Raw genomic sequence first — 16,720 nt, forward strand, 5'->3', positions numbered from 1 at the left:
CTCAAGGCCGGTGCGCCTCCCTGTGTGATGCTCATTATCACTTGCGTCACCGGCCTTGTGCCGTTCCCTCGCGGTTTCCGCCCGCCCTGGTCGCCACAGTGAGAGAGTAGGGGACTCAGCTCATGTGCATCTCCAACAGGCAGTGCGGAGACACAAGAGGCAGGCTGACACCTGAAGAACACCAATCCCTCGCTACTAACCAGGCCAGAAGGTGTGGCTCTCAACACGGGACATCCATCTCCGGCTGCCCTGCCATAAGTCTCCAATAAGATGCAAATTTGGGATGCTAGCCCTTATTGCCCAAATTGCCGTCTTTCTGTGCTGTCGACTGTCTCTCCAGTAGTCACTTATCTCTTCTCGGTCATCAGCCAGCCTGCTCCTGGCAGTCCTTGACATAGCCAGACACAACAGGTAAAATTTACATCGTACTGATGGGCTGGGACACATCATCAGTGATGTTGAGAACTTATTGTCTAAGTATATTACCCTTCATCTATCTGACTACATTTTCTCTCATACTGTTTCTCATCTTCAGATCATTCTGCCAGTGTTTCTGCTCTTGTCACTTGTCTTTCACAGATAAGTTCACCCTCATCAGGAAGATTACAGGTAAGTTCTTCATTTTCAGTAGGTTGTTCTTTCTGTATCTCTGTCAGATTGTCTTTCGTCATTGCAGAGGTTTTCTGTTCTTGGTCTTTGTCTTTCTTTTTCAGGTTAATCATAGTGTCGTTGTCGTGGAAGATCACAGGTAGGTTTCTCATCAGGCTGGTTAATGGTAAGCCTTTGATTGTTCTTTCGGGTGATTCGTACCCTTAGCCATTAGTAGTTCTCACCATCCTACTCCTCATCACTACCAGAGTCACAGGGAGGTCCCGACTCATTCTGTGGTTTTGTCTGGTTTATCTTTGTCTTTTGTTCAGGTTCTCTCTCTGTTATCACTACAGGTAAGTAATTAATCTGATGAAGCAGATTCCTGTGTAAAATTCTTGACTTTGAGATGTCCACCTCTGCTACCAACAGGCAGATTGGTCCATCGTTTATTCGCTCCCTTAGAATGTAAACAGTTTGCTCCCAGTAAAATCTCAATTTTCCTGATCCACCTCTCTCACTTTTTTTCACTAGTGCTCTGTTGCCAGGTTGAAGAACAACTCCTCTTGACTTCATGTCATAATACTGTTTTACTCAGGCATTTGAGTTCTTACTGTTCAGCAAGAATTCGTTAAGCTTCTGCTGTTCGCTTTGCCTACTACATAGCATATCCTTTTGGATTGTTCCTTTCCTCTCCGTTGGTCACTTTGAATGCAATATCAGGTAAGTACAATGGTGAATATCCTGTTGTTTCATGTTGTGTGCAGTTGTATGCATGCACAATCTGTGTTTTCCTTCCTTGTTACCTTTTCCTTCTCTGCCACTGTTCTTATCACCTGGAGCAGCGTTCTGTTAAAGCTCTCATTCCTGACAGTCGGCGCAAGGTTTTGAAGAGGTCGTTCTCAAATTCTTGACCCTGTTCATGTTATAATTTAGTTGGAAATCCAAATGAAGTCACTGAAGATTCTTTCTTGATAAACCTTGTAAAATGATCCACCAGAAGTAGGATATATTCATAACCACTCCTGCTGTGTTGCAGGTGCAGGTAGTCTCAGGATACTAATTTGAATGCATAGATGGTACTTATACAGTCCATCAGAGCTTTTTCGTGTATAGCTGGCTTCTTCTGTTTGATGCACAGACATTGTGTAACAAATGTCTTGATGTCTTTCTTTATGAATGGCCAATAGAATCTGTTTCTGGCAAGGTGCACTACTCCCTCCACACCCACATATACAATATCATGTAAGTACTGGAATACTATCTGTTTGTATTTAGCTCGTAGGACAAATTGGCATCATTGCTGTGTTCTCCTGTGCAATAGTCCTCCTTCCAGATGTAGTCTTGACCATTCATGCATTTGTTTCTTTACAGGTTGGCTGGCTCTCCACCTCATTTCATTAGTGACACTTACATTGAAGTCTTTCAGCCTAATAATCTCACCAATAGCTGGGACCAGTCTCTGCGAATTCCACAGTTCATCATGACTTAGCTTTTCTAGGACTTCACCAGTGTCACGAATGACAGCGAAGTTCCCTTGATCGGCCACCGGAGGTCTCACTCCCCCAAGTATTAACTGGACTACAGATACCAAGTGCCCACATACCTGGCCTGATTACTGCGCACCTGTTTGCCATCAGCCAGCTATTTAAGCCACACACTCTTTGTGAAGTATTGTTTTCCCTGCAACAATTTCTGAGCATTTATTTCTTGTTTTGTGTCTGCCTGTGTATCGACCTTGTTTGGATTACTGACTTTGGATTGTTTGTAGCCTGCCTGTTACCTTGTTGTTTGCCTGGACTACTGCTTTGATTGTTTGCTGCCTGCCCCGATCTCTCGTCCGGTTATGACCACGATTATTGGACTGTCTCTGACACTGTTGTTTGCATTGGTGATTAGACCCACACCTGCCTGTACTGTGAGCTTGCTGTTTTCTAATAAACCGCTTATGGATCCCAATCAACTTGAGTCATCGTCACAAACCGATTCAGCGGTCCTCGTGCACTTCTCCAATGAATTATCAGCCCAAGGGAATTTGTTGGCGGCTCACCAGCAACAATTGGCCCGACTCACCCCTGTAACGGAGGAGTTGGTGAAATCCCTACAAAATCTGCACCAACCTGCATCTTACCTAGGCCCTTCAACTACTTTCACCAATGCCAATGCCAGCACTGGTGTCACAGAGTCCTGTGAGTACCCATCCGTGTCTTGCTTTCCCTGAAAAATTTGATGGCACATCAACGCGTTGCAAAGGATTCCTCATGCAATGCTTCATGTTTATCTCTCAGCAGCCCACGCTATATTCCACAAATGAAAACAAAATCTCACTAATGTGCTCCTTGCTCACCGGAAAAGCACTGGACTGGGCTACAGCGGTGTGGGCCAACTAATGTTTGAACATTAGCTTTAATGATTTCGATGCAGCATTTGAGAGAAGTGTTTGAATACTGGGCTACAGTGGTGTGAAGAGCGTGAATGCCGCATCAGGAACCGCCTTTGCTTATATTGCGGACAAGCAGGACATTTGAGAGCTGAATGTCCGAAACGTCCTCCTCAAGCACGGGACTGCAAGGTGAGTTTACTGAGTTCCTCCATCCAAACTACCCATTGTATTGACGTACCTGTCCAACTCACGTTTCAAGGTAACAATCTGTCTACAAAGCATTGTTGGACTCTGGGGCAGCAGGCAATTTCATTGATGAAAATTTAGTCAAAGTACATAAAATACCAATAATAACATGCCTTTGGCCCCCTAGGGACCTGTCACGTACTGCACACCACCACTGAACTCACCCTGCAAGTTGAAGCACTACACACTGAGACAAATTCATCTTTTTGTCATCCACTCTCCACACAACCCTGTCATTCTTGGTTTGCCATGGCCACAGGATAATAATCCACTGATATCATGGTGGAAAAAAACAGATAATTCGTTGGGACTCTATTTGCTCTTCCATATGCTGAAAGACTGTCCACCCCATCCTAGTGAGAACAACCACAATAACGAACATTACCAATTCTGCCCCTAATGTAATCCCTGAATATTCTGACCTACTGGAAGCATTTAGCAAAACCAAAGCTCAGAACTGCCAAATGTTTCACCAAGCTTGATCTGCGATCTGCCTATCTCCACCAGCAGTGGCAAATATGAGTATCTTGTTATGTCCTTCGGGCTGTCCAATAGTCTGTCCATGTTCCAGTCTTTTATAAATGACTTTTTCAGAGACAAGCTGAACAAGTGTGTAATTGTATACATTGATGACATCTTGATTTACTCTGATACTCAGGAAGAGCACGTCAAGCAGGTCTGGGCAGTCTTAAAACGTCTCATAGAGAACCAACTCTATGCTAAAGCCGAAAAGTGTGAATTCTATCAAACCTCGACTGCATTCCTTGGGTACATCATCAGTCCGAAAGGGGTATCTATGGATGAAAGCAAAGTATGGGCAGTGCTAAAATGGCCTCAGCCTACTTCAATAAAAGAGCTACAAAGATTTTTAGGATTTGCTAACTTCTACAGAAGGTTCATCAAGAACTTTAGCTCCATCATAGCTCCGCTCACCTCCATGGTACAGAAAGGGAATGCCAAGCTTCACTGGTCCACTGAAGCCACTCAAGCCTTCAACAAATTAAAGAACCGCTTCACTTCTGCACCCATCCTCCATCATCTCGACCCAAACATCCCATTCTTAGTGGAGGTAGATATTTCAAATACAGGCATTTGTGCTATCCTCACAGCGACAAGGCAATCTTCCTAAACTCTTTCCCTGCGCCTATTATTCACGGAAACTTTCTGATGCTGAACAGAATTGTAACTTTGGCAACCGCAAACTACTCGCCTTAAAAGCTGCTTTTGAAGAATGCCACCATTGGTTGGAGGGAGCGAAACATCCATTCCTGGTTCTTACAGAACATCGCAACCTTGAGTACTTGCGCTCTGCCAAAAGATTGAATCCCAGACAAGCCAGATGGGCTCTGTTTTTCACTTGATTGAATCACATATCGTCCTGGAATGATAAACACCAAAGCTGACTCATTATCTCGCCAACATGACCCCACTCCTCGGAACCCCTCTCCAGACTCTATTATTCCGTCCTCCTTGATTCTAGCTCCAGTACAGTGGGACATCATCTCTGAAATAAACTTGGCGAAACCTCAAAACCCATCCTCCCGGAATGCCCACCCAATCGAACATATGTTCCACCTAATCTAAGAAAAAAGGGAATTCGGTGGGTACACTCTGCCTCAAGCTCCAGCCACCCAGGAATTACGGCCACAGAACATCTGCTACAGAACCAGTTCTGGTGGGAAACATTACAAGCTGACACCAGTACGTTTGTGAACTCCTGTCACATCTGTGTCGCAGCAAAGTCTTCCAAGCTACTGCCAGCAGGGCTACTACATCCACTATCCACACCAAAACGAACTTGGTCACACACAGCCACGACTTCATCACCGACTCACCTGTCTCACAAGGTAATACCACCATACTAACGGTTATTGACCATTTCTCTAAAGCATGCTGGTTGACCTTTTCCACTGTGTGTTCCGTTATCATGGTCTCCCTGAAGACATAGTATCTGACCGGGGCCCTCAATTTACATCAAGGGTCTTGACGGCCTTCTTCAGTTTAATCAATGTGAACATAAGCCTCACTTCACGGCCAAACAGAACGTCTTAACCAAGAAATCACCAAGTTCCTCCGTATGTACTGCCAGCAGGAAAAATCTGATTGGAGCCGCTTCCTCCCCTGGGCAGAATATGCACAAAATTCCATTGTCAAGCCCTCGACAAAGCTTACGCTCCCTTTCAGTGTGTTTTGGGGTTTCAACCTTCTCTGTTTCCTTGGTCTGGTGAGCCGCCTGAGGTACCTGCTGTGGACGATTGGTTCCATCGGAGTGAGGCCGTATGGAATCAGGCTCATGTCCACTTACAACGAACCATAGACAGGAGTAAAGTACAAGCTGATAATCATCGTTGATCCAGCCCCAACTACTTTCCTGGACAGTGGGTGTGGCTTTCAACCCGGGACCTTCGGCTGCGCTTACCTTGCAAGAAACTCCCAGGTATGTGGGTCCCTTCAAAATCTTGAGACAAATTAATCCAGTGTCATATCGACTCCAACTGCAACTGTCATGAATGCCAACGAAGTTCTCTCAATCGGCCACCGGAGGTCCCATTCTCCCCATATTGACTGGACTGCAAATCCCAAGCATCCACATACCTGATTACTGCGCACCGGTTTCACGTCATCCAGCTATTTAAGCCATACACACACACACACACTCCTTGCCAAGTATTGTTTGCCCTGCAACAATTTCTGAGCATTTATTTCCTGTTTTCTGTCTGCCCGTGTATCGACCTTGTTTGGATTACTGACCTTGGATTGTTTGTCGCCTGCCTGTTACCCTGTTGTTTGCCTAAACTGCTTCTTTGATTGTTTGCTGCCTGTCCTGATCTCTTGTCCGGTTATGACCACGATTATTGGACTGTCTCTGACACTGTTGTTTGCATTGGAGATTAGACCCACGCCTGCCTGTACTGTGAGATTGCTGTTTTCTAATAAACCGCTTATGGATCCCAATCAACTTGAGTCATCGTCACAACCAACATCACTCTCAATTCGATCTTCCTGGGCCTGGTTAAGAGCAGTGATCCAAGCAACATCCTTTTGTTTGGCAGCCGTAGTGCCATCCCATGGGTTTTTATATATATATATATATATATATAATTTATTCTAGTTCAAGGAAATTGACATTGCATAAAAAAAGTGGTTAAATTTAAATGGCTTTCTTCATCATCCTTGCTGAAATCACACCTGCAACTGGATGATGCTTTCAGTGATTATTCCCCAATTCATCCAGTCAGCATGTGTAGGCTCTTCTTTATGCACCAGACAAGTCTTTTCCTCTTGTCCACCATCTTGTCCAGCTTCAGACCCTCTCATGACTCTTCATGATGCATGTGCCTTCCTTTCAGCTTGGTCCATTTTGGCTCTCTGGATGTCAGCAGCTGCCACAAGGTCACACGCAGTCCTCCTTTCCATCGCCTTGTCACCTTGCAGTCTGGATCTCAACACTGACCTCACAATCTGGTTGCTAATTTCGGTGGAACCTCCAAGAATCTGTTACAGGACCCGGGTCTGAAACATGTAAACAGATTATAACTACCGGAGTTATCAGGAGAAACACAACGACGAGCGAACCTCAGTGGCTTTCCTCAGGTGTAGCTTGATTACACATGGGTGTATCACACAAGTGTTAATGTCAACCGAGAATGAGAACTGAAACACTGGCAGATATATACACAGGCAAACTAGGATAATTAACGACACAGCTGGACAGTATAACAAAATCATATCAGTTACCATGACAACTACAGACTGGAGGAGGCTAAAACAAAGGAGACTTAACAGAAACAAACAAAAAGTCATTGAAACTAAGACAAAAATAACTGATTGTGTGTTACAATTAAATATTTTTAAGAGTGTATTGTAGTGTTGTGGTTGAATTGTAGCATTTCATGAAAAAATATTGAGGGGAAACATGTTGAGTGGGAGAGATGTGAGGTGTAGAAATGCAGACAGCTAGAGAGGAAGGCATTAGGAGGGATGTATAAAAATTACAGATATGTGGAGTTGAGTTTGTTTTCATCATCTAGACATCAAAATTGGCAGGAAGATTTCCAGTCATCACTCTACATAAAGAAAGCTGTTTCCCCCAAATAACGGTAAGCTGAAGGTCCTGTTTCAAACAATGCACTTTCCTTCCATCATTGCAAAATAGTTGAGTATAGTTCTTTGATATCATTGGAACATTCATTTAGTGTTGTGACGACAGTTCATCATTATAAATGAATTGCTGAACATGTCTGTTTAATATTATGAAGTAAAACATGGATTTATGTTTTCTGTGGTAATTAATAGCATTTCAGATTCTTAAACCCTGAATACCCCTTTAAACCAAGGCTCCAGTCCTTGATAAATTGTGTATATGAAAAGACAGACAGAATCAATGTGAATAGTGAAAGTAACATCATCTACTTGTAGCATCTACAGGTCAGGTCAGGTCGAGCCATGCCGTGCCATGCCGAGCCATGCAGTGCCGTGCTGTGCCATGCTGTGCTAAGCCAAGCTGAGCCGAGCCGAGAGCCAAGAGCTGAGAGCCGAGCCGAGCTGAGGTCAAGGCCGAGCCGAGCTGAGAGCCGAGCCGAGCCTAGAGCAGAGGCCAAGGCTGAGCTGAGCCGAGAGCTGAGTGCCGAGAGCCAAGCTGAGCCGAAAGCTGAGAGGCTGAGCCACGCCGTGCCATGCTATGCCATGCCATGCAGAGCTGTGCCATGCATGCCGTGCCATGACCGGTCCAATTCAATTCAAGCCAATAACTGTAAATTAAAAGATATAAAGTTACATTACATGCCCTGTTAGATTTATTAGCTATTCACTATACTAAGGAAACTTTTTAGGTTTCATGCTTTTTTATAGTGTGATAATGTATATCCCTGTATGATTTATTTGTATAGGGGCGTGTATGTGTGCTCCCCACCTGTTATGAAGGAACCTCCCTCCTTATATTTTTAATGTCTAAGTCCACACGTCCCTTGCCATTATTAGAATTGCTACCTTAAAATTGAAGTACCTTTCCTGTGGGAGATGACAGGAGTTTAAATGTAAACCGCACTGAGATTGAAGCAGATGTAAAGGATCACCCTTTCACAGGCATAGTGAAAGGGTGTAAATTATGCGAAATTTTCTTTCACTCAAAAGAAGTATTTGGGCACCTAAAACACACGAAATATAATTGCATTTGATAATATCTGTCATAATCTTACTCAGTTTGGACTTTGTTTCCCTGTTTGAACTATTTGCTATTATTGCACTACTATTGTTGTGATGGAGTTTGATTTGAGTTATCACTGTCAGCTGTGTTGTTAATTACCTCATTTGCACCTGTATTTAAGTTCCTTTGTTTCTTTTCATTGTTGTTGGGTCTCGTCTGTGTTTAGATGTGTTGCATGCTTCGCTCTTTCACTCTTCAGTCTTAAAGACTGTGTTTCATCCTCATCATCATGTTCGTGTACTTTCTACAACACAGCTGTTGTGACAAATTCCCTGACCCAGAAGTGATTAGCTACGTGCTGCATTTTTTTGGTGTGGCTTTTTAAATTTTTTTTTTTTTTTTCACCCTGGAAAATCCTGCTTTTTACTAATATGCCTTTTTATTAATATTAATATTAATCGCTCCCTCGAGGAACACTTAGATTGGTGAGAAAGAGGGAATCCTCTATCAAGCTTGCTGGATGAATGCCTATGCTTTTTTCTGTATGCTGGCCGGAACACCACCACTAAGGTGCAGTTGTATGGGGAGGGTCCTCAGAGGAACTTCGCTGACTTTGTAGAGTGGGAACTGGTGTCTTGTGGATTGTCACTCACCATTGGATCCATCGACAATGATGCCAGTCCCACTCCTAACTCCAGCCCTGTACCACCCTGCTGTGAGGGGCAACAGTATGAGGCTACCACAAATGGAGAGAGTACCTCAGCCACAAAGTTTGAGCATGAACCTGGAGGGGTGATTGAACCTGACATCACCTTGTTTGACCAGGTGTGTAAGCCGGCTGTACCATCCATAACCATGTGTGTCCTTGTGGAGTATGAGGGGATAGAGGCAAGCCCTGCCTAGTGTGGGCAGATGAATTCCCTATGTCCCTTCATTATGCCTAAATGTGACTCTTCATCATCAGTCGTGCTTATCCCGCCCAGCCTCCCTCTCCACCGCCTCTCGAATCTTCCATGTGGAATGCTTTGTGTTTTTGTTTTTTGCATTTTCCTTAATTGTCCCCCTCAGTCCTCAGCTATGCCTGCCACACAGTTATTGCTGTCGTCTATCAGCCCGTGGCTCCTCCTCCTGGCTCTAGCTCCTGTGCCTGCACTCCTTCCTCCCTCAACTCCAGCAGTGACCATTGGGCATTTGGCCTCACCAGGCTGCCTTGGTACTTCGGCTCTGACTGGGTCAGACGTCGCACCACCTTTGCTGTGGACTTGCAGGCCATTCGCTGCCCTCCACCCCTTCATCTGCGGCTAGCTCCACCTCCACCCTCTGTCTCTCTAGCTCAACCTTTGCCCTCTGGATCCCTGCTTCCACCTCAGGTGGTCATCATTGCAGCTCCGTCGCAGTCACAAAGGTCATCAGGGTCGCTTCGCTTCATCACCTCTCCGAATAAATGGTGGGCTCCAACTCCCATGTAGCCATTGTATCATCTGGCTGTCTTCCTTCATGGCTCCTCCCTCCAGTGATGCTGCTGTGGAGTGTAGTTCTGTCTGTGCACTGGGGTACCATCTGCCCTTCATTGTTCAAGGCCTCCTGTTGGATCACTTAACCATCTGCTCCACCCTAGATTCTCCTGGTTCTTCATCCTCCAGCTAAGCCTCCTATCTCCTATCTCCAGCTAAGCCTCCTCTATCTGCTGGCGCGAGGCTGTGCTTTCTGTTGTGACTATCAATCCAAATGGGATTCATTGTAATTTTTAAATATGATTTTTAATTTACATGTAATCATTTAGCAAATGCTTTTAACCAAATTGATTCAAGTATGACTGACATCACAATAAAAAAAAAACACTTAATAAAAAGACTTTTTTTTAGATTTATATGATAAAACAGTGCTTTAGTGAAACAGTAATGAAACATGTTCATAGCACATGTGATAAACTATAACTGTGGTTATTCTGCTAGGTATCATGCACTCTTTCACAGTGATGCCATAGAAGAACCATTTTTGGTTCCCCAAACAGCCTTTCAGTAAAAAGTTCTTAAAAGAACCAATTTTCTTAGTGTGACGAATATTTTAATAATCTAAAAAAAAACTTTTCCACTTCACAGAACCTTTTGTGCAATGGAAAGATTCCATGGATTATAAAGTTTATGTGACCATCAATGCCAAAAAAAAGATCCAGCATTAATGTCAGATCTGGCAGGTCACGTCAGTCACACTCACATCAGCTGACTCCCAGGTGACTCGCGTCTAGAATACGACGCCTATCAAAGCATCCATATACAGTATAAGCTCCTCAGTATTATCAGTAGCTATCGCGTTTCTCAGGGGCTAATCACCCTCTTCCATCCCCAGCTCCTCCTGTTGTCAGTCAGGATTAGGCCTTATGATTCCCCTGAGTCAAACTAATTCTTGCAAAATGTATACATGTTAAATTATTGACATTAATTATATTTGCATATGTTGGTTCTGCTCTGTTTATCTTAAGGGGGTGTTATTGCTGTTTTCCTTGCTTTTATCCATGTAAGGCTGCATGGATATGCAGGGAGTTCTTGCCCAGAACAGAATCATACCACCAATGCAAACTCTATGCAATTATCAATTATATTTAATGATAGTGGTCCTGACAGAACCTTTATTTTTAAGTGTGAGTGTGAACTTTACATTAACTGACTTTATACATCCACAAGCATCTTAAGACCATTTTTTTTTTTTTAAATCAATATGCAATATTGGCTCAGAAGTTAGTTCTAAGTAAAATTACAGCCTGCAATAATCGGGTTCCAGAAGTACAAAACATTTGATTTTTAATGATGAGACCTACTCTGAGCTACTGTCAGTATACAGAAGGAGACAACATAAGTAATCTTATTTTATTTGCAAAAATAAAAAGAAACAGGTGAGTGTTCTTTAAAATTGCTAGTTTAGCAGATATAGCTTCAGTGGTAACTGTCTCTTTGTCTTTGCAGGTGCGGGAAGAGTTTAGGCTGGACAGAAGACGGCAGATGATGAAGGCTGAAGATGGACAGGAATCTCTACAGGAAATTTAATCAGGTAGGTAGGTAGCCAGGTAAGTTGAACGGTATTGATCAACAAGACCACACAGTGATGGTATGGGGGGAGACTGATTAAATACTGTGAGTATGACAGGTATGTTGAAATGGAATTCTGGTGAAGCTGATCGAGTGGGTGAAGATGAAGGGTCTGGTGTTAATGATGGCACTGATTCTGTGACAGCTACAAGGTTGTTAATGCATGGGGAATGCCACAGTGCCTACGTTTCGTAATTTCTGCCGTCATCGAAACGGTTTTATTCGATTAGACTTGGTGGTATTCCACCCTTAACAGTATACTTTCCCCATTCAGTTGACTGTCTGCAGAGGCAGTGACAAAAAAAAAAAAGATGAAACTCTGGTTAGAGAGAGAGGTGTGTGAAAGTGTGTGTGTGAGTGATGGTGCATCATGGTAGACGGAATGCCATGAACAGCTGTATGTTGACACTATGTCGATTATGCCCAATAAAATAATGGTCATGGATAAATTAGGCTAACTGTCCTGATCTGGGTTATTATTGTGGCAGAAAGAAACTGCCACACTTGCGCAGCGAATATCTTGGGAAGGCAGAGCAAGCTTGCCATGTCCACCCCACACTTAATGTTTCTTTTCTTTTGCAGCATGTCATGATGAATTCCATCGAATGGAAATGATTCTGTTCTAAATGTATAAAATCTTGTCTTGTGATTGTTAACTTGTTAAAAGTGGAATTAGTGTTATCCAGGGTGAAAAATTATTTGTGGTCTGTATGTTGTCTCTAACAAAAGCTTTTTACGGTTTCCATTCACAGGTAAAAGTCGTTCAAGGATATTCATCCTATTAATCCGAGTGCTGATGTATTGTTAACTGTATAAAAAACAACAGTGTTGTTGTCTTGTTTTGTTCTTGTTGTTTTGTCTGTTTCTGCTCCATATTCTCCATGTCTACCTCTGTCTATCATATATAGGTACTGTATGAGTAGAGGCTATCAGAAGATACCTGAGATATCTTAATAGGACCAGATTGTCCTTCAGTGTGACACCTGATTGTGACAATGAGGAGAATAAGCAGACTCAACTGGTGGCTTAAAAGCCGGCTATTTGCTCCAACTGATGAAAAGCATCCCAGAACCAAGGAAGGATCGACAAGCACCTTAGCAGCAAAGGGGAATGCAACAGAGAGTGCTGAAGCACAGAATGAAAGGATTGAGACATGGTTTAGATTTACCAAAAGATTTATTTTGTCCATTTGTGTGATACATCTGATAGTTTTGATCCAAATATTCTTCAACGTATTTGATTTGTGATTCGATTTTGTCTTCATTGATTTGATGGATGAGTCTAAAAAGACTCAAGTGTTGGATTGGTGTATCCAAAATTGTAAATGTTTATGATAATGTCTTTATTCATATTTTTTTTTATTCTTTATATATTATTATTCTTTGACATGTTCTTGTAAGATTCAGTTGGGTGTATTTTCCATCAGAAGTGAATTTGTATCAAAATATGTCTGTTTCCATCTCTGCAGACATGAGATAATGCAAGATCTGCAATATTCTCTTAAAAGTCTTAAAAGGAGTCAAAACAACACCTCATATTTTCATCTTTCCTTGTCATCCTGACCTAGCCATTATACCAAATATGACATAATGAATGGCTGTTTGACCTTTTTTATTAGACCAAAATACAATTTTAAGGGTGTTATAAATTATTTTTTACTTGATCAATTTGTTGTCTCTATAATTTTACATTTTTACTTGATAAATGTATTATTCCTTATTCATATTTGATATCTGTCATTGCTGGATTGCCTGGATCACTGCATCAGTTTTATTATAGTAAAAGTGTAGTAACCATGTTTTGTTTTTGGTGGATTGATTATCATTTGTATAGCCACAGTTTTACTATAAATTCCATGGTTAAACTATGGTTAGTTTAGCAAAAAATTATTTCAGCTAGCATTTAGTGTTTAAATTTAGTTTACCTTGATGCACTAAAATATATTTAGTTAACATTTATTTTATTTCAAACACCGAAAATGTTTTGGTTTTGTTCTTTTTGAAAATGGTTTTATTTTGGGTTTGTTAAAAGTTGTTATAATAACCCTGGTATAGATCAAGAAAACTAAATGTTTTTTTTATTAATAATACAAAAATAAAAAAAAAAACCTAAATCAAGTCATGATCTTTTCCTAATGCTCTTCAAAACATAGTAAGACTTTTCTTTTGAAAAACAGTACAAGTCAACGCTTTACCCATAATACATCATTCAAGATGGCGACTCCCTGATACGGCATGTGTATCAATTTCACAGCAATTGATAACGCATCTTGTTTTTCACGGAGTAACGTACACATTTTTGTATTTGGTCGTCGGATAATACAGCAAAATGAAGCTTAAAGTCAAGCCCCAATCTCATAAATCAGAAAACACTTACCGCGTAAGTTTAGAGAACAACGCATGCTGGGGATTGCAGCTCATGCTTATACATCTGATAAACATTACAATGTTTTACTTCATATACATATCGAAACGAACAGAGTTACATATTGAATTGGGTTTATATAAGTCTGCCATTTTAATAATTAAATTTTAATATGTAAAGTGCAATATAACCCTATTGTAACGCGAGGAAGTTTCCACTCACTTAAGATGTCTTAATATCTTTTATTTTCCAGTTTGTCACGTTTTCTGAAAGGCTCGCAAAAGTAAACATTGATGTCATTCATCGCATTGACAGGACTGGAAGTTATGCTGAGGTACGTAGGTTACTTAGTTTTGTTTACATCAGGTAATATAAGTCATTATTAGCAACATTATAGTATTATTTATTGTGTTTTTGATTAATTTTGCTGCATATTTTCTCAGGAGGTAGAAACCTATTTTTATGAAGCCCTGATAAAATGGAAAGACTTGAATTTGACAGACCACTTCTGTAAGTAACCACGTCCTGTGACCATTTAATATGACAAAATACACAGTATATTATGTGTAAGTTGTACATACTTTTAATTTACTTTCTTTACATCTTCTCTATGGTCACTCTGTAAGGATTATTATAATTAACCGAAACCATAAAAAAGCAACAACATAATTCAAAATATTGCAACACTGCTGTCTGTTACTGTAATGTATATTGCACAGTGGCATGGTTTGAGTATTAATCCAATCGTCTATTCTACAGCGAAGTTTTTTCGAGAGGTGTCAAGCAAGAGTCAGTCTTTCAACTTGCTGGTGTTTCACCAAAGCGCCATTGTGGAGAGTCTGAAGACCTACCTTTCAGTAAAGAACAACATGGCTTACCAGCCTCTTCTGGAGTAAGTTCCTCTCAGTCTTTCCTTTAAAATAAACAGGCCAACGAAGCCATGTTAACCTCACTCTTGCTTTCAGTCTTGTAATTCAGCTGGCTCGGGACCTCCAGATGGACTTTTACCCCCACTTCTCTGACTTCTTCACCATCATCACATCTATACTGGACACACAAGACACAGAAGTGTTGGAATGGGCCTTCACATGTCTGTCGTACCTGTACAAATACCTGTGGAGGAAGATGGTGAAGGATATGGACAAGATATACTGGTGAGAAGTAGAAATAAACCTTAGTAGATTGTATTTCAGTTAATTTTGAGTCAGATTTTTGGACCTCAGTAGGATGTTCCGATTCTCAGTCACAGTGTATAGGAATATAATGTGTAATTAGTAACACTTTACAATAAGGTCTCATTAATTAAAATAAGTTAACCTGTAAACAGTCAGTGTCGGGACATTTGCCACATGTTTGCTTTTTTCCACCTATTGCATATTTTAGTAAATTAGGTTTCATTCTTAAGCTTAAACTCAAAATTCATCCTGTAAAATTGTTTTTAAATTGGACATTTCGTTACCCTGAAAACGGTACCTTTTATCAAGTTGGCGGGGTCTTTGTTTTAAATATTACAAAATTTTTGCACTTTTATAATCTTTTTTTTTTTTTTTTTTAAATCTTGACAAAACATTTAGTTGGAAAGGACTGAGACTCACAGTTTCATATTTGGCTGCTGTTTTGTGATAGAAGTGATATTGTGACAGAAATATGTTAGTTTGTGACAGGAGAATGCAAATAATTCAGTGGCTTGTGGGTGTCACCCGGTGGCTATTTTTGGTATAGCACCTAAACAAAATCTCACTGGAACTTAAATTTTTGTGATATAAACTTCAAATTTGGAGCACAATTAAAGTTAAAAAATGAAACATTATTGTAAAGTTATTTTTTGAAATCAGTCTTTACAGTAAACTTCTGGCGCATAAGAAGGATCACATCCGCAACTTTGCTGCTGAGAGCTTCTCTTTTTTGATGAGAAAGGTGAGTTTTTAACATCTCAGGTTGCTTTCATCATGTTCTCTGTATGGTTGCGTGCCCTCCTAAACTAATGCATCTGTCTCATGTCTAAAAGGTTACAGATTATGACGCACTCTTCACACTCATGTTCTCCGACTTGGCAGAGCATCCTCAGAAGGCCAAAGGTGTCGGTCAGCTGATCTTTGAGATGTGTCGAGGAGTCCGTAACATGTTCCACTCCTGTGCCTCTACAGTGAGATCACATCCCAGAAAACCAAATGCATCACATAATTAACATTTGGCTTGTCAGTGTTTAACAGTAACGTTGTTGTCAGGCTCTTCCGATGGTGTTGCAGAAGCTTGGCCCAGCAGTCGGACAGGATGTTGAATTACCTTGGGACACTATCAAAGTAGCTCTGGACCACATGGCTGAGTCTTCAGCCAACTATGTTCACAAAGAACACCTGCTGGTCCTGTGGGACTCCTTACAGGTATGAGAACCATTTCTTTCCTTTCTCAAAATGAAGTTTGCCTCACAAACCATATAGTATGAACTTGAATGCGCTTTTTATAAAGTGATTTTTCCCATCCTAGATGCTTATTTTACTTAATATTTAGTAATTATTCACCTGTTTAAACTGATTTAAGGAAATGCAAACACATTTGTTTGCTCTGTATACATGCATCATGTATGCATGAACATTATATTGTCCATTTAAAAAAAAAAAACATACCATTTATTATGGTCTTTTAATGGTCTTAATATATATATTTTCTGTGTGTGTGCTTTGCAGGGCTCTCTGAAAGAAGTTCTTGGAAAGATGGAGACAAGCAATGCCGACTCGGCTAATGAACACTTGGAGAGGATTCTGTACGTCTACCACACACTTGTGGAGCATCGCAAAGGAGAAAAGATCACAAAACCACAGTCTGTTTGTGAGGTTTGTATATGTGTGTTTCTCTTTCACTCAAAAGCCCTATTCGGATGTGACTAGTTTTCTAGTTACAATTCTT

The 16,720-nt window shown here is 41.2% G+C and overlaps 1 protein-coding gene across 1 annotated transcript in view; it reads left to right on the forward strand.

Annotated features, from left to right (window-relative positions):
• Nucleotides 1-13,669: 13,669 nt before the first annotated feature.
• The window catches only part of utp20 (UTP20 small subunit processome component), a 27,660-nt gene continuing 24,609 nt past the window's right edge, over nt 13,670-16,720 (forward strand). The window contains exons 1-9 of the mRNA XM_067391683.1: nt 13,670-13,828; nt 14,067-14,147; nt 14,257-14,323; nt 14,573-14,705; nt 14,779-14,967; nt 15,649-15,730; nt 15,822-15,959; nt 16,042-16,197; nt 16,501-16,647. Coding sequence (XP_067247784.1) covers nt 13,778-13,828; nt 14,067-14,147; nt 14,257-14,323; nt 14,573-14,705; nt 14,779-14,967; nt 15,649-15,730; nt 15,822-15,959; nt 16,042-16,197; nt 16,501-16,647 — 1,044 coding nt within the window. The 5' untranslated portion in view covers nt 13,670-13,777. The remainder of the gene's footprint in view (nt 13,829-14,066; nt 14,148-14,256; nt 14,324-14,572; nt 14,706-14,778; nt 14,968-15,648; nt 15,731-15,821; nt 15,960-16,041; nt 16,198-16,500; nt 16,648-16,720) is intronic.

Source organism: Chanodichthys erythropterus, chromosome 8, assembly GCF_024489055.1.
Source record: "Chanodichthys erythropterus isolate Z2021 chromosome 8, ASM2448905v1, whole genome shotgun sequence".
NCBI classification, from domain to species: Eukaryota; Metazoa; Chordata; class Actinopteri; order Cypriniformes; family Xenocyprididae; genus Chanodichthys; species Chanodichthys erythropterus.